Source organism: Lepisma saccharinum, chromosome 3 (assembly GCF_977018435.1).
Source record: "Lepisma saccharinum chromosome 3, izLepSacc3.1, whole genome shotgun sequence".
Classification (NCBI taxonomy): domain Eukaryota; kingdom Metazoa; phylum Arthropoda; class Insecta; order Zygentoma; family Lepismatidae; genus Lepisma; species Lepisma saccharinum.
The window spans coordinates 57,554,717-57,573,996 of record NC_139231.1 but is presented as its reverse complement, the minus strand read 5'-3'; the positions used below and the strand labels follow the sequence as shown (position 1 = coordinate 57,573,996).

Below are 19,280 nucleotides of genomic sequence, written 5' to 3'. Positions count from 1 at the left end.
TGTGTTATAACAACAAAGATAAGAAATTAGTTTGGACTTCAAACATACTTTACTAAGAAGTATGTTGCATACATCTCTATCTCTCTCTCTCTCTCTCTATCTATCTATTTATCTATCTATCCATCCATCTATCTCTATCTCTCTGTTTAGGGCTCAGCATGGGGTAAAAACGTACTTCTACAGTCATAGATAAGATTTTAAAATTATATCAAATTGGACTAGGAAGAAACGGAACTCTAGCTGTGAAGGTGGTTGTCATTGTCACCCTAGGCCCCTGGAACATAGAAATTAGAGCGACCTGTAATTTCTCCTCCATTTCTCACCTCCTTTCGTCAGGAATAAAACATAGCACTTACATGTTAATTTAATAGGAAAGTAATGTCGTCTTAAAGTTTCTCATTTTTTGTCCCTCCACCTAGTTATCATTAATTCGCAATCGAGTTTGCAGATGTGAACAATAACACACACCCCTTCAATGAAGATGGTGTGGATGCACAACCGACTGTCCTTTTATTAGCCACATTTCTTGAATGCTAAGTTTTCTTTTCATCAGATTCAATGGAAAAGAATAAGTACATAAAATTTCTACAATGTCTAAGTATGACAGCTACATCTAGGTAGGATTGTGTGAAAATCATTCTCGTCCTGGATGCTGAAATCTCTAGCTACAACTCTGATAAGGAAATATTTCCTTTCGAGAGACCATTAATAGATTTACACCATTATAAAAACATAACACAGTAAAAGTATGAAAATTTAAGTATCATTTTTAATAAAAAACAATAATTTAATAATATGTAACACTTATTAAAAACATTTCACCTATCTTCTAATTTCTTAATATTTTGAACCAGTCGTTAAAGGAATTAATTTGCTACTTTATATTGTAGCAAATTAATTTGTTTATACAGGGTGAACAGAAACTATTGGGACAAACTTCAGGAGGTGATTCCTGATAAGTAAAGGAACAAAAAAGTTCATATCAACATATGTCCGGAAACGCATATTTACCAAGGTACGAGGGTGGGCTGAAAAGTAATGCCTCCTATTTTTTGTGACGGTGTATTTTTTTGTGACGGTGTAAAGACATTTTGGATTTTGAGCAACCATGCATTGCACTCTTCCGACTTTCCCCCTTCTCCAATCCAAGTTTCAAACTTTTATCACCAGGGGTTGCTGAACTAGAGCGAGGAAAATGGCAACATGTAACCATACTATGTCGGTGCACCTGAAACTGCAGGTGGTGACCAAGTTTCTAACTGCAGAAAATGTATCCCCCAATTGACATTCATCAGATAATGAAGGCTTTTTATGATAATGAATGTGTAACGTCAATACTGTATGATGTTGGGCTGTTCATGCTCACAATGAAAACCCCTGCTGAGGAACTCTCAACGTGTGTGACAAGGAACTTCTTGAGAGTTAAGCGTTCCTCGGCAGGGGTTTTTCATTGTGAGCAGGAACAGCCCACCATCATACAGTATTGACGTATGATACCACGCCAGGGATTTTTGACAGGGTTTGCCAGAATTTCCTGTGACACTGCAATGCCTGCATTGAATGTGGTGGTCGTCAATTTGAGCAACTTTTGTAAAAACGTCAGTCCGGGGTACGACTACGTACTACATACTATTCCTATGTGTAAGTGCACCTTTGTGTGGCAATAAACCTAATGTGCCTGTAGTTGCTGTGTTTGTCCTGCTGGCGCACAACCTCTGTGTGACATCCCCTCGATACTGTTACGGGGAATCCCTTGTCCTGCATTTGTTGTCTCCTTGGCAGGTACCATTCCCCGTCCGGTCCTCTTTCTCTTTTGTTGCACCGTGCTTTGTTCTTGCTGCGGTGTCTCCCCACTGTGTTTGGGGACTCCCCATGTGCTGCACCACCAGCACCGCCATTTCTGCCCCAAACCATGTACGTGTCTGTTGCCTGTCGAGTGTCACGGACCACTTTGCTTGCATTCTCGGTGTGTTTCTTCATCCTACGTCGTCCTCCCGTGGTTCTTCAACCCCGCACTATTTTTCTTGACTGCACTGCTTCAGTCATGGTGTTTGTTTCCCGCTGTGCAATTGTTACTTCATGCTTCATTGCTTCTTTTCTCCCTACCGTTGTTGATCGCTACCCTTTCCCTTCACTTGTTCTGCGGGATACTCGAATTTCCTTTGTGGAACCCCATGCGCATGTGTTGCGCAGCTGCCGCCTGGTGTTTTTCGGATGGGCGACTTTGGTGTTCCTTTTGACTTCTTTTGTTCCGCCTTTCTATCTTCACTGGTACTGGCTGTACAGCAGTGTGAAGTTCATTTTCACACGTTTTCAGCGTTGTCTAGCTCCTCACGAAGGCATCTCTCAGCAAAGTGGAAGGGGCACTTTTGTCTCTATTTCATGGGAGGTATCTGTGGTTTTAGTTTGTACCCTACCTTTAGAATCACCCTATATATATACAGGAATAGGATGAGAAAAGGTGCCAGAAGGGCGGATAAACACAAATGAAGAAGGAGACAGTAAACAATTACCACATTAAAAGAAAAGGAAAAAGTTTGATATTTCGTGACCCAGGCCACATTTTCAACAAAGAAGAAAGAAGTTCACAGAATGACGAAGAGTAGGAGCACAGAATACTAACTATAGCGTTGGTACAATGTTGCCAGAGAAAGACGATAGGAAACAAATATTAGGTACTTTCTCCAGTGTTTACTGCATAGGGTGGGTGGTTTCGGGGAAGAAGGGAAAAGGTTATTGGTTAGCTAGGTTAAGCCTGAGGGGTATAGTGGCGTGCATGCCTGATATATAAGCCCTTTCCCATCGCCTGCGGAAAGACATGTCTGAATGGGAAGGGGGTTAAAGATGGGTCGTCTTCCCTTGCCCTCCCAACCTCAAGAACATCTTGGTCCAAAACACTCGCACCCCTTCCACACCACTCCCCCCAGCTAACAGGTGCAAGACCTGCCCCATACTCATCACCTCCCCAACCCTCCTGATCCCCACAGCCGCAGGTGAGTTCACCCTTCACCCCAAGGGCACCTGCCACTCATCCAACCTGATTTACACCCTCATCTGCCAAATCTGCGGCAACTATTTACACCCTCATCTGCCAAATCTGCGGCAACTTCTACCTGGGCGAAACCTCCACTCCCTTGAATCTAAGGATCAATAATCACCATTCCTCCACCCAACACTCTGATTTCACAGTTGCCATCCACACCAACAGCCATAATACCACCTTCAACAACTGTTTCCTTGTTGCCATAATCCATCTTTTATCCCCCTCCCCCTCAGACACGTCTTTCTGCAGGCGATAGGAAAGGGCCTATATATCAGGCATGCATGCCCCTATATCCCCCCGGGCTCAACCTAGCTAATCAATAACCTTTTCCCTTCTTCCCCGAAACCATCCACCCTATGCAGTAAACACTGGAGAAAGTACCTAATATTTGTTTCTTATTGTCTAACATACCTCACTCCCATGGCTTTTGCTCCATAGAATCCTTCTTCAACAACAGACCAAAACCCCACAACCCCAGCATTAATTTCCTGACCCATCCAGCTCACCTTGTCCTCACGTGCAACAACTTCACCTTCGAGGACAAGCACTATCTCCAAATCCAGGGCACAGCCATGGGTACCAGAATGGCCCCATCCTATGCCAACCTGTTCATGGGCAGAGTTGAAAAAGAGTTCCTGGAGACCCAATCTCTCAAACCTCTCCTCTGGCTCCATTTCATCGATGACATCTTCATGCTTTGGACACATGGAGAACCTTCCCTGACCACCTTCCTAGACAAACTTAACCACTTCAGCTCCATCAATTTCACCTGGACTCACTCCACCAACCAAATAACCTTCCTGGATGTGGATGTGCACATGAAGGAAGGACATTTGGAAACCTGCATCCACATCAAACCTACCAACCATATGCAATACTTACACTTCTCCAGCTCCCATCCGTTCCACAACAAGAAAGCCATCCCATTCTCCCTGGCCCTCAGAGATCAATGCCTCAACACCTCACCCACCTCCCGACAGAACTATAACCTCCGTTTACACCAAGCCTTGACCAACCGTGGATATCCTTCCACCCTAGTCACTAAACAAATATCCCGAGCAGCTTCATACACTCCCACCAAGAAACCTGCCACCAATCCCTCTGCACTTGTCACCCAATATCACCCCACCTCAACAAAATCAGACACACTCTACGTTCCCTCCTTCCCATCCTGCACAGTGATCCTGACACCAGAAATATCTTCCCCGACAAGTCCTGAGTGGTTTTCAAACACCCTCCCAATCTCCAAAACATCCTGGTCCATCACAATCCACCTACTCACAATCAACTCGCACCTGCCCACAAATGCAACCGCCCAAGGTGCAAAACCTGCCCCATATTTATCACTTCCCGCACCCTCCAGATCCACACTGCCACCGGCAAATTCACACTCTACCCCAAAGGAACCTGCTACAGCTCTAACCTAATTTATATCCTCACCTGCAACATCTGTGGGAGTTTCTACCTGGGGGAAACATCCACAGCCCTGAACCTCCGCATCAACAACCACCACTCCTCTACCCAAAACCTGGACTTTGCTGTTGCCATTCACACCAATCACCACAACATTCCTTTTAATGACTGCTTCCAGGTAGCGATCGTCCACTCCTTGCCCCAATCCACCAACACCTCAATACGTAGAAGATGGGAGAGGGCCTACATATCGACCATGAATGCAACCACACCCCCAGGCCTGAACAAGGCCACCCAGTAATGCCCCTCATACCCTATCCTCACCCTCACCACCACCTTTCCCCAACCAAACCCCCCCCAACCACTCACAGTTTTCGACAAGCCTGGCAAAAGAACCATCTATATATTTTTTTGTGGCACTGTCAACACCTTTTTTTGGGACCTGGCAACACTGCAGGTCATGCTTACTCTTCCTTCTTGTCACCAAGTTCTACAACGTCTCTCCACTCATGAAGATGTGACATACCATCACGAAAATTTGAATTTTTTCTGTGTCCGGTGAGTGTTTCCTTTTTTCCAGGTACGGGCCTGGCTCATAGTGAAATGTAGGAAAATCAACAATTTTTTTAATGTTTACAAGATTCTACTTACATGAATTCCTCGAACTGTTTTGACAAAATTCACTAATTCCGCTTCTGTCAATGTAACTGATTTCTCCTTCTCAGCATTGCATTGTACCTTCTCTGGCTGAATTTTCTTTGTTTTTCCTGAATAAAAGAAAATGTACTATGTTCAGGAATTTACATTACATGATTAATGAAGTTTTTCTATGGCTTCACCATGGAATTGAAGATAACAGCTTTGGAGTTAATAGCTGTATTAGAAGAAAAGAGACTATTAAATAGGAAAAAAAAACTAGAATCAGAAATATAACCATATGATTACTAAATAATCAAGTGAAAGTCAGTAAATAAGTCACAAATCACTATAATAAAATACTAAAATTTGGGGATGGGCCGATATGAAATTTTGGCCAATACCGATAAAGTACCGATATAAAATTTACTGATACCGATAACCAGTGGCATCGCGTGTAGTAAATCGTTGGGTGTTCACACCCAGCCTAAAATCAGAGAAAATTTTACCCCCCCCCCTCCCCGTGTTCACACCCAGCCTAAATTCACAGAAAATTTTACCCCCCCCCCCCCCCAAGGCTGGGGGGGGGGTACAAACACATTGAGAACCAATTTGGTGATCACAATCACGGAGGAGAAAATGGTAAATGTGGACAACTGATTAATTGAGCATACAAGAAGGTGAAATTTGAGCCAAGAATCGAAGCTAGGACTTCCATTTTTAGAGTGCCCTACACTAGCCAAGTAACAAGATTATCTCGGTATTTGTCTAGAGTTTCTGAGGACAAAAATAGTAAGCAAATTTAATAAACATTAAGAGCTGAAACTTTTCAAATTGACACTACGAACAATTATCAACTATTCTGCGTCAATACTCACAAAAACATATCACTGTTTACCAAGTTTTAAACAAGGCTACAAAAACCTATGCTGATTGATTTGATTAACGTCATTCATCTGGATGTTACGACAGAAGATGACAGAACGCAGGAAAGCCCTAGAAAGTGGTAAGCGGCATTCATGAAATGTATCACCCCACCATCCATCGGGAGTTACTGAAGGAGGCCACGGATAACCTCAGAATGTTGAGCCACGAAATTTTAACCCACGACCTCCCAAATGTGAATCATTGATACATCCACTACTTCAGAAAGAACACATGCTGACCTCACATCACCCCATTACCGGTTGAAGAACTCCACACCTCTAGGTAGGATTGTGGGAGAGAGACTGGCAGTCGGGAGATAGGGCAAGGCCCTTCGAGGGCTGTCACACCATGGGTTATTATATATATAATAAATAAAATAAACATTGGGCACCTTTTCTGCGAAAATTTAAGGATTCCTCTGCTTTTTAAATAAACTTTTTCTCCTTTATTGTATAAATATAATTTATATTTTAGTTATACAAATTTGAATGGTACAGAACTGTTCTAGTGAAGTCAGAATATATTTCGTTAATAAATTTTAGAGTACAAGGAAAAAATAATAAACTAAAGTAAAACAAGAAATATGAATAATTACAATAATTTATGTTTTATGAAGAATATGAACCTGGGAACTTGTACTGTGCTAGCCAGTCTGCCAGAATGCCCACTGAAAATCCATTTACAAAACACAGGCCAATTTTCATTTACTTTTGAATTATTATAGTTTCCGCATAACACCCCCCCCCCCCCCCGCCTCTCCTCGCATGTCAATGCCCTCAAAAACAAGGAAACATTACTAAGGTAAACAATACATTTTTTCCCGTTTAAATTATTGAAATGCCTTAATTCTCTCTCCATTGGAAATTATTTTGCCTCTTCCTAAGAATTAACCTCCACCATTTCCACTAACCATGATATCAACAAATATGTTTGATTTTTTTTTAAATTTCAATAGCTATTTGTAATTTCACAGCAGCTTGGTAAGTAAGTATCTGGCAATGCTCAAACTTCATGATGCGAATTGCAATTCGTGAGCCGGCCCCTGTGGCGGAGTGGTTAGCACATCACGCTATGATGCCAGGGGTCCCGGGTTCTAATCCTGACCTGGGCATGGATGTTTGTGAGTGTCCATTCATCAATTTCATCATATTATCATCACTCATCTTCACAAATTAGCCAAAGGTGGCACAAGTAGCAAATACAATAAAGCAAATCAAGCAATTCGCGAAACTTAAAATTTTTGTTTTACAATTTACCTGTAGGAGTTTATAACAATTATAATTTCTTTTCAATATCCATACTCACTTACATGTGTGCCAAGATAAATATTAGTTTCTACTAGCAGTGTCTTCATCTTCTTTCTTTTTGACTTGTCTACATTATCTGAAGGATTAAGCAACAATTTTAAATGTCGATGTTAAGTTTAAATCTGCTCATTTTGGTGATATAGTGTTTTAAATCATAAAACCATCGCCATGAAAGGCTTTGGGTGTGCGACAACTATTTGTAATGTTGTTGAGGAAGTTTGCACCCTTAATTTTTGATGAAATGTGTTGGAAATTAAATATAGGCTATTAGGCTAAAACAATATAGATCTTAGGAATTACTATAACAATACATGCAAACAGTGCTTGCATTATAATATCTTGACGACTGCTTACTTTTCCCCAATACAGAAGCTAAACGAAATGAAAAATAAAATACCTTGCACCTCGGCCGCTATCGGCATTCTCTGAACAGTTGCTGCCATCTGTTGAGTGTTCTTTCGGAAGGGCACATGCTCCGATTCCCAGTTTCCCCCCCTTGCTTTTTTCGGCTTTATTCCGTCGAGCTAGATAGAACACAGGAAGAATACAGCAGAGGAGTTCACTGCACCAGAGGTGCCCCGGGCTCTCACTGCCTAACCTGGTGAGCTTTTCTTGTCAACAGTCGGGGGAAATTGGGAAATTTTAAGCATTGTGAAGATTTTATGAACGAAAATAACTGCTTTCTAAAATAAGTATATTGAAATGTAGTGTTTTATTCTGCAGAAAATAAAACAAATGGAAAATTTTCAGTTTTCGGTTGGGGGTTCGTGTGCTCCGTGAACCCCCTTCAGGCAACGCCTATGCCGATAACCAATATACTACCGATCCGATATAAAATTAGAAATGGTCCTTGAAGAACCTGAAAGGTTCATTGAACTCCTTAAGAAATGTGTGTTCCAAGGTGACTGCAGTGCAAAAGAAATTGCATATTTCGACATTTACTTTTTTTAGAAAGTAGGGCATGGATCCATAAAAATTACAACGAAATGGCAGAATTTTGCACTAAATTATCAGATATTTATCGATATATCGGATCAGTAAAATAATTGGTAATTTTACCGATACCCTGATATGCCTACATCGGCCGATACCGATAGAGTACCGATTAATCGGTCCCATCCCTACTAAAATACGAGGCGCATCCAGAAAGTAAGTTCCGAAAGTGCCCCAAGATGGCACGAGTGGTCAGAGCTGGACGCGCTTGCGCAGGAGTTGAGTCAGCGGTGAGAGAACTGTGGTACGGTAAACATGGCTGCGTGCATACAGTCTCCCGCAGAGTGCGATGTACGCACGGTAATCAGGTTTCTCCACGCTAAGAAGCTGTCGGCATCAGAGATCCACCGGCAGTTGTGTGAAGTGTATGGACCGAATGTCATGAGAAGGAATGGTCAGAAGATGGTGCAGAAAATTCACAGCAGGCCCCACCAATGTTCACGATGAATATCGTAGTGGCTGACCGTCCATGGTAATGCCTGAATTGGTGGAGAATGTGCAGCAAGCAATGCTGCAGAACCAGCGGTTCACAATGTCTGAACTCTCATGTCAGTTTCCACAGATCTCCTGTTCCCTGCTGCATGAGAGTTGCAAACGGGTGTGACATCCTGGTTCCAGTCCTTGGCAGCAGACTTCTCTGACACATGCATACAAAAACTGGTGCCGCGTTACGACAAATGCCTCAACAAGGATGGTGCATATGTTGAAAAGTAGGTTATGTATCACTAAGTCCACAGTAATAAAATCATTGTCTTCTGATGTACGTCTCTCATTTTACAGTCCATCGGAACTTACTTTCTGGATGCGCCTCCTACATACAAACTCACCAGCTCAGTGTCAAATGTTCAATCTCGCCAACAAAGTTCTTAGGTTTGAGTTCTTGTGAATGTTTCCTCATTAATTTCATCATCTAATCATCACTCATTCTAGCTATCAAAATTAGCCAAAAGTGGCAGAAAAGTTACATAAAATAACAAAATGTTAATGCATATCCCCATATTTCTCAGAAATTGATGAAATTATTCCCCATTTGTTTACTAGTGCCCTGATACCTGTAGCATAAAAGTGTCTGGTTTGCAGTCTCAGCCCACACAAGTACATTTTATGGAAATCCAATCATGCATTATGCTTTAGGGTAAACTAAAGGATACCCTATTGCAATTACATAGTTCCAACTCATTTTGTAACATAACCTGACGTTTCCAAGTTATTGAGGCATTTTCAAATCACATTCAAAGTCATTTTATAATGCTTTAACATACAAATACAAATTAGAAAAAAATCTGCAATGTATTCTACAGTATGTACTTCTTATGTGGAAGTTCCAAGCAGTTCTTTATGTAATTTATTAAGCTAGATAATGTCTTTCAGAAATAGCCTCAATAAATGTCTTTAGCCTCCCACATATTTCTTATGAAGAATGAAGCAACTCTGACTTTAAATTATATTTTTACTATTCAAAGTCCCATTCTTGGCATTACCTTGTTTTCTTTGAACTTTTGTCTTTCTGTTCATGTGCTTTGTGCAGTTCTACTAAGTAACATATTCCTACAGTTTAGAAAAAAAATACTTCCGTAAGCAGACATATAAAATAGACCTTCTCTCCATCCCCTAACTTGATGCCTGTGAGTTGTGGGAGTGGGACAAAAGAGTTGCTTGGTGAAGAGATGAAAAAGATTGCGCCCGTGCACACACACACACACACACAGAGAGAGCGACAGAGAGAGAGAGAGAGAGAGAGAGAGAGAGAGAGAGAGAGAGAGAGAGAGAGAGAGAGAGAGAGAGAGAGAGAGAGAGAGAGAGAGAGAGAGAGAGAGAGAGAGATAGATAGATAGATACACCGGCACCAAAAAAATGTATACACACTTTTAACTGTCACAGAAAATTTATTTTCCAACCTACAAGGTTAAATTTCTGGGAAAAGAAAGGCTACAGTCCAATTTGAAAAATAAGTGTGCTTGTACTTTCTGGTCAAACTGAGTGTTCCAAATGGTGGTTAAAGTAAATGTTCAAAATGATGGCCTTCAGCTCCGATACATTTTTGAGTACGAGTCACGACTGATTCCGTACTTTGCACCAAAGTGTCCAAATGGATTTCTGCACACACCGCATGAATTTCATCCCAAAGTGTGTCCAGGTTACATGGTTTACGACGATATACCTCATCTTTTACTGTGCCCCATAAGAAAAATTGAGCAGCGTAAGGTCTGGAGAGCTTGCAGGAAATTCGATTGGTCCCCCGCATCCTATCCACTGGCCTGGTACATTTTGATCCAGGTATGCTCGCACATCCCTATGATAGTGCGGCAGGGCGCCATCTTGTTGGTAATAAAACCTGTCATTACTGTACATTACACGAATGGCAGGGAAAATGGAATCAGCAAGCATTGTTAGTTACTTTTCTTCAGTTACAGTACCTTCAAAACGGAAAGGACCAATGAGTCCCGTAGGAGACACATTTACACCAGGCAAATTCACAGCCTTTTCAACAGTAACGTGGGGATTATCTTCAGCCCAGTACACACAATTATGTCTGTTGACAGTTCCATTAAGTTTGTATTGTACTTCATCCAACCAAACAATAATAAAAAAAAGTAAAGTGCTCCCCTGTGCTTAGCACCACAGCATGAAGGCATATAGGGGGTGTGGGGTAACGCCCCACACTTTCTTGATCCGGTCGTGAGTGGGGGTGATATGATCAACATCACGCCCCTGACCACCTTTACCCCCCAGGGTTTCCCCAAGGTACCCATGTTATTCGATGCTGCATCCAGGGATACCCCAGGTGTACAGCTGGAGGTGCAAAGTCCACCAAGTCATGACTCAATTCCAAAGTATAAAACCCCTGGAGACGGTAAATCGATCTCTCACTTTGCTCCACAATTACCAGCAAATTGATCAACAAGACGACGACGGCAGCCAGTTGAGAGATCGCGACGTTACGAGGCGGCAACAAGCGAGAAGCCCAAGAAGCAGTCCGGACTACGGAGGAACATTAGCCAAAGCCAGCCGGAGAATCTGCACTCCATAGAATCAAGTCGCCGAATTTGCCTGCCGCCTCTTATCGCCACCTTCGATCTCTCCAGCAGGCACCTGTCACCATACAACTGCCGCCGATGCCAGAAGCCGAGGGCCAGACCTACAGCAAGGGGTGAGTAGCATTCAACATCACACGCTCCCAACGATCCTTCATCAGCTTCCTTAACGGTAGAGGTGGTTAGCTAAATCAAACTTAAAGACTTATTTATCTGAGCTATGTCCCGCCGTGACTCAATCCCGTGCCATACCCGACGTCATGCTACATGGTGGAAATAGCCAGCTCCACTCCGTGGATTTTTTTATTTTTTTTTTATTTACACCACTCAAAACTCTATAATTTAAATCCCCGCCGCACACAGCAGCAACCCTAGAAATTCTTCTTTTTCGATAATACACTTCGTATTATAAACCCCCACTCGTAAATTTTCTTTTCCGCTCACTATCTTTCATTTCTTGTGAATAAATGCATAAAATTCCCCCCTCCCTAAATTTGCATGAACGAATCCCAAATTAGTCTTCACAAAGAACTAGACTGTTCTCTTGACCAGATTCTATCCTTACCCTCCGCTATTTCACCCCTCTCCTTCCCCCCCAATAACCAGATCCAAGGCTCAACATCCCGATTATCCACAGTTTCTAGGTGGTCTAGAAACACCCAGAACCCCAAACCAGTACACCTAAAACTAACACCCCTACTACCATCAATCCTTCCCCGTCAAGAATGTCAGTAAATATTCCCCATGGATTATACCCCTCCGCCTTCACTGGAAAAAATCCTCAAGAAATTGAACAGATTTTTGAAAAGTTCGAGAGCATAGCGGGTACTTTGGCCCGGGAGGAAAACAAAAGAAGCAAAATGTTGCCATTGTTACTCGCAGACATAGCACTCATGTTCTTGAACGATACCAAAAAGCAGCCAAACTTCAACACCCTCACCTTTACGCAAATCAAGAATTAATTTCATTATTTAAAGGCAATCACTTAGTCAGCATACCTATCCAAATTTTATTAGACAAAGCAGGAAATTAACCAGCCCATTCATGATTGTGTAATTCGTAAGAAAAATCTCGTCCTTCAATTCTTCCCACAAGCGACAAACCCTCAAATCCTTTCCTATGTTGTGTCGGAACTTGTATCTAAACACATCGCTGCGATAGGGGACAAAGAGTCCACCAACACAAGTTCTCTTATTGCACATCTGCAGAATCAAGAAAGGCAAGACATGCTAATTCAAGCTAGACGCAATGAGGAACAAAGTGAAGCGATGAAACTGATAGATGCCGCTAAGTACATGCACTCAATTTACGTAAAAGCCTCCCCTCATTTTCCCAACTGTACACAACCACAGGTCAACAACACCCATCCTTTCCCCTTGCCTCAGCCTGCTTCGTCATTTGTGACGTATTCCCCCCTTACCCCCACCCTGCAGATCTCTCAAGCTCCATACAACTTCCTTCCACAGTAATCCTATCAAACAACACCAGCTCTCCCGACCAACTCATGGCAGGTCCAAACCACGCCCACAGCTCCGCCTTCCCTCCCCTCCAGTCAAGCTCCAAACACACAATCCGCTAGTTCTCCCAGCGCTGCCGTTTCACAGTCTTGCAACACAATTCTGCCACCTGGCGGTACAACAGCGAACCAACTAGATTCAGTCACAAATCAATTGCAGACATTAACATTAGAAAATAAAGTTGAAGCGTTATGTCACAATGTACAGAACCTGGCGGACCAAATACAATCAAATAACAGTTACCAATTTCAGACCCGGCCTCTTTTTACGGCCAGGGGAATAGCAATCGCAGAGGTTCTACTCGCTGCATAAGTCGTAATTTCAGATCTCGGGGTGGAAATAATAATCCAGTCAGGGGGCGACAAAATTCACAGTTTTCACAATGCCAGATTTGTTTCCGTTCAAATTACTCTACCAGGAACTGTTTTTACAACCCAAACAATGAAAACAAGGGCGATTTAAACTGAAAAACCGTGTGATCCCCACGCAAGACAAAATTTGACACAGTTCCTCTCCTTGAAAAAAACAACCTATTCTCCATTCAAGCTCATGTAAATAATACCCCCTAGAAATTATGATTGACAATGCAAGCCAGATTATGTAGATTTTCAGCGATTAGTATTTGTCCTGAGCATTTAATTCCACCCAATGCAAAGAAAATTCAAATGCACAGCATTATTAAAGTCGTCACTGGCAACAGACTTCCTATCTCAGAAATTGTAATACTCCCCCTTCACATAGGAAGATATAGGTACCCTACCCTTTTAGAGTTGTGCAATCCAAAGAATTACCTCCCCTTCTTGGCAATGACTTCTTGAAGACACAAAAATGTGACATTTCACTCAGTACTAACCTGGTAACTCTTAGATGCTTAGGCCATATTCCAAACTATAACCTTCCCACAAAATCACACACCTACACCATCCCTGATGTATTTTTTTCTAAACTACTCCCTTCTAGCAACCAACACAGTTTAGTAACAATCCCAGAAAATGTAACCCTAAAACCCATAACCCAAACATATGTTCCAGTTTCCATCCAGTTTCCATCACTCCCCCCTCCCCCACAATATCCTACTCACACCCTCTCAGGAAACACTCCTTACATACAACATCCTTATACCCCATGCTCTCCTTAACACTTCTTCCCCTCTGCTACTAATTCATAACCCCTCTGACAAACCAATCACATTTAAATCCAACACCCCACTTGGCCAAGCAACCCCCTGTGACATAATTGTAGACATGACACACACATCCAACACTGACATGACTACCACTACATACGCATGCACAGAAAACAATACAGAAAACACACGACTGAAGGAAAGTCAGAAAAAAAATCATAAAGTTAGTATTTGATTATGCTGATGTTTTAGCTTGGAAAGGTGATAAACTCACCACAACCCCAATTTATGAGTATGACAATGACATTGGAGACAATCAACCTCCTTATATGAGACAATACCCCATCCCTTTGAATCTCAGAGAGCAAAGAAAATTGAGCTGAACATGCTCTTACAAGATGGCATCATTCGTAGGTCAGAAGGCAGTCCATTCCGACACCCAGTTCTCTTAGTGCGCAAGCAAGACAATTCGTTCCGCATGGTGTCTGACCTTAGGGTGCTGAATAAAATTATTCAGCCCTCTTCTCTCCCAACACCTAACATTGATAATAGCAGACATGGCAGGCAAGAAATACTACACAACTCTTGACCTTAAGTCAGCATTATTTCAGGTAAAATTAACAGAAAGGTCAAAGAAAATGACCTCATTCGCAATTCATAATTGTGGAAATTACGAGTACGAAGTATTGCCAATGGGATTGAAGACAAGTAGTCAGGTCATGAACAATGTAATGTCTATGGCTCTATCTGGCATAGATAGTTCCGAGATATACGGATGACATAATTTGCTACACAAACTCAGTTGACGCGATGCTACAAGTTTTACATAAAGTCTTTGCTAAATTACGTGCAGCCAATTTGAAACTAGGGCCAAATTAATGTAAATTCTGCTTTGAAGAAATTCCAGTCTAAGGCCATCTTGTGTCACAAAAGGGATTTAAAATTTCTGATCACATCTTGCGTGCAATCAAAGAATTCCCTCCACCTAAATCTAAGAAAAATTTGAAATCCTTCCTAGGCATATGCAATTTCATCAGACGCTATGTACAAGGGTTTATGGAACCCGCAGAATGTTTGTTCAAATTACTCAAAAAGAAAGTAAACTTTCATTGGCATGAAGAGCATCAGAAAAGCTTTGAGGCATTAAAAGACAAAATTATTTCCGCACCAATTCTTAGACCTTATGACCCAAAGCAAACTTCATGCGTATACATCGACGCGTCCTACCAAGTTATGGGTGGTTGTCTTATGCAGAAAGATACTAATGGAATACTACATCCGATAGCCTTCTGCAGCAGACACCTTACAGACACTGAGAAAAAAGCAGATGTCTTTTCTCTTGAAATTGCAGCTGCCTTATGTCTTAAAATCATTCAAATTCTTCTTAAATCAACACACCCTTTATAGTTTTCACAGATAACCATGTATTGTCTTACCTTAGAACAACAAAACAGTTGTCCGGGTTCTGGCAAGAAGATCACTCTTCTTCCAAGAGTTCGACTTCCAAATTTACCATATCCCATCATCACAGAATGGTATTGCTGATGCACTATCGAGGAATCCTGTAGACCCAGCCCCTCCCTTACCCAAAGACACAGCACAAGACACTTCCCCTGACACAGACGAGGAGGACATACTAAATCAAGTCTTCATGTTACAATCCGATGACTTTGACATAGGTACGGCACAAAGAGAGGACCCTACTTACAAGCATTAATCAAAATTCATGAAAACTACCCAGATGCTGATCACAAATAGAGAAAACAGCCTACTCATTTGTTCTTGACAACGGAATCCTTTATAGGAAAACTAAGTGTTTCAATTAATTCACTGTAATCAAAATGATGGCCGCACATCAAGGTGCTGCTAAAACATACTCCCATCTCTCTTTACGCTACTATTGGCCTAATCTAAAGAAATATGTGTAAGATGCAGTACGCAAATGCACTGAATGTCAAGTAGCAAAAAGAGCTCATGGAGGCGTACAACATACACTGCAAACAAGCCCACCCGCTAGTCATCCCTTTAGCCACATACATATTGAAATGTGTGGACCACTGACTTCAACATCTGACACAGGACACAAATATTTTCTATCCGTTGTTGACAATTGTACCAGATTTGCCATAACTACAACCCTGCCCAACCATGATGCCAACTCAATAGCTAATGCTCTTGTCTCGGATGTTTTTCTCATTTTTGGTCTTCCAGAGACGATTATGCTTGACAGGAGCACACCCTACATTAATTGCAGATACTGTTCTCCCTACTAATCCCAACACCACTATCCACTCTAATTAACACAGAATACAACAACTCCAAGCCGCTCGAGAACTAGCACACAAACATTTAGCAAAGCGATTTGAGCAGCAAAAACAATGTGCCGACAAAAAGACACAACAAACGACCTACTCCCCTGGAGAATTAGTGTATATTTTGCACACTACCCCTCATCTCCACGTACCCAAGGCATTTTCCTCCTACAAATTTCAAGGGAAAATAATTTCACAAAATGACGCCAATTTCTATTTGGTGGAATATACAGATGATCATGGCAAATTGAAAACCGATGCTATCACGATTCACCGTTTGAAAACAAGGCACCTTGACTTGGACGAATCTGTCACTTAAATATTAAGTTTTTCCATTTTTTCACCGTTGCACAGTCCATTCACAATTTATAAATATTCTTTTCCCACCCACATGTCAACATAATACTTGTACTTGATATTTTCACATTTTTTTTCGCAACGCGAATTTTCCACAATGGCCATTTTTCACTCAGCCGCACAAAAGAACGAGCACATGTAAAAACAGAAGTTCCACCATTTTGATTCACGTAGTACCCTCTCCTTCCTGTTCCCTCCTCCTCAACACTGCACACATTGTCATAATACAACAACAACAACAAAGAGAAAACAATACTCGGGAATTAACTTTCAAAGCAATTTCAAATACTAAAATAAACTATTAATATTTCACAATGTAATAATAATACAAAAATAAAATGCATGCGCGAACTAACCATTGATGAATCTTGCACAGCTGACGATGTAGTAATCGCCTCGGCTCAAGCAAATACATCGCGGAGCGCAAAACGTAAACAAATGGTAATAAAATACAAACAAATAAAAATGCACAAGTTTATATTATAACCTAATCAGTCTCGAGAATCTCTTGCATTACAGCTTGTTATTCCCTCTTTTTTCTAATTTTTCATTAGTGATCTTTTACATTTTTGTTTGAGTAACTAACTCGAAAAAACAAATATTTTTTTTTCATCACATATCTCATGCTTAATTAATACATGCTATTTTTTTTATGCAAATTCACTTTTAAAATTGTATTTTTGTTCCTTTCAGGGCTCACTAATGACAATGGCAGTAATCTTACTACTTTCCCTTTTTTACCCTCATTTTTTTGGTTACCACGGCGACTTAACATGTAAAAATCATTTCGGGAATTTACCTGAAAGAACTACCTGGAACCATCCCTTATCATTATACCATCCCCATCTACTATAATGTGAAATTAGAAATGCCTAAAACCCAACACTTCCCATCAACACTACATAATGCAATGTGCAACAAAGGTGAAGAAGATTCCAACCAATGTAAACTTGCAGTCCAACTCCAAATTTTCATTCACACCTTTCCCTCTTCACAAGACCCACTCCCAACACTTCAGTAGTTAGACAAAAACGTGCACTCCTTGGCTTTATAAGTAGCATTGCTAACTATTGCTGTGATTTTGCCACTACTAAGCAACTAGAACCCTTATTCCAAAATGCTCATGAGGTAAAGCAAATGATATCTAACATTAAATTACAACTGCAAGCTAATCACATTTTCTATCAAAATTTAACTGGTGAAATTCACTCTTTCCAACATCAGATTGAAGATGTTTTTACTGAATATGCGAACCAATCTGATAGTTTGGATAGAAATTAGGAAGCATTAATTAATAAACTCCAAAATTTAACAATCAAAGATGCACATCAAGCACAGGCATATCTCATTGAATTTATGACCCTAAACTTGCATCTTAGCCAAATTTTCAACCTTTTTGAATATGAGAATACCATTAAAAATTGTAAACATCATTTATATAAAGGTGTAAATGAGTTTAGAAAGGGGTGGCAACCTAAAGTAAACTTGATAAAAGATAAAGACGGTGATTTTCTAGCTGACCCAAACGATATTCTAAATAGATGGAAGAACTACTTTAATGACCTTTTAAATGTCCATGTAGGAGATAAATCAGAAGTGAATGAAGTACACACCGCAGAACCTTTAGTTCCAGAACCTAACTTGACTGAAGTTAAAGATGCTATTAAAAGGCTAAAGAATAACAAAGCACCTGGCATTGATTTAATACCAGCTGAGTTAATTAAATATGGTGGAACTTCATTAATATGTCAAATTCATTAATTAATTTGTTTAATATGGAATAAAGAAGAAATCCCTCAACAGTGGAAAGAATCCATAATTGTTCCTGTGTTTAAAAAAGGTGATAAAATGAACTGCAATAATTACCATGGAATTTCTTTACTCTCAACAACATATAAAATATTATCTAACATTCTTTTAACAAGACTAACCCCATATGCTAATGAAATTATAGGTGATTATCAATGTGGATTTAAACGTAACAGATCAACTACAGATCAAATTTTTCACATCAGACAGACACTTGAAAAAAAGTGGGAATATAATCAAAATGTCCCATCAGCTATTCATTGATTTCAATAAAGCATATGATTCGGTCAAAAGAGAGAAATTATATAATATATTAGTAGAGTTTGGAATACCTAAGAAGCTTGTTAGTATGATAAAAATATGCACCAGTGAAACAGAAAGTAAAATTTGTGTGGGTATTAATGTGTCTGACAAATTTACAATTCATGATGGGTTAAAACAAGGAGATGCATTATCTCCATTGCTCTTTAATTTTGCCTTAGAATATGCTGTTAGGAAGGTAAACGAAAGTAAAGAAGGACTAAAATTAAATGGTGTGACTCAGTTGTTAGCATATGCAGATGATGTAGACTTACTGGGGGATGATGTGAATACAATTAAGAATAATGCTAAAATATTTTTCAAAACTGCTAAAGAGATAGGTTTGGAAGTTAACAAAGAGAAAACTAAATATATGCTTACAGGCCGAAACCAAGTGTTAGGTAATAATCAAAATCTAATTATTGATAACAACTCGTTTGAACCAGTTTCCAAATTCAAATACTTAGGAGTAATATTAACAAATGAAAATTATATTAAAGAGGAA

The 19,280-nt window shown here is 40.5% G+C and overlaps 1 protein-coding gene across 11 annotated transcripts in view; it reads right to left on the bottom strand.

Annotated features, from left to right (window-relative positions):
* LOC145985064 (uncharacterized) overlaps nt 1–19,280 on the bottom strand; it is a 210,026-nt gene that overhangs the window by 53,827 nt on the left and 136,919 nt on the right. For all 11 annotated transcript variants that reach the window (XR_014441396.1, XR_014441391.1, XR_014441393.1 and 8 more), the window contains exon 11: nt 5,108–5,223. Coding sequence is in view for 3 of the 11 variants with exons in the window: in XM_083118620.1 (XP_082974746.1) it covers nt 5,108–5,223 (116 nt within the window). In the remaining 8 variants the exon portion in view is untranslated. The remainder of the gene's footprint in view (nt 1–5,107; nt 5,224–19,280) is intronic.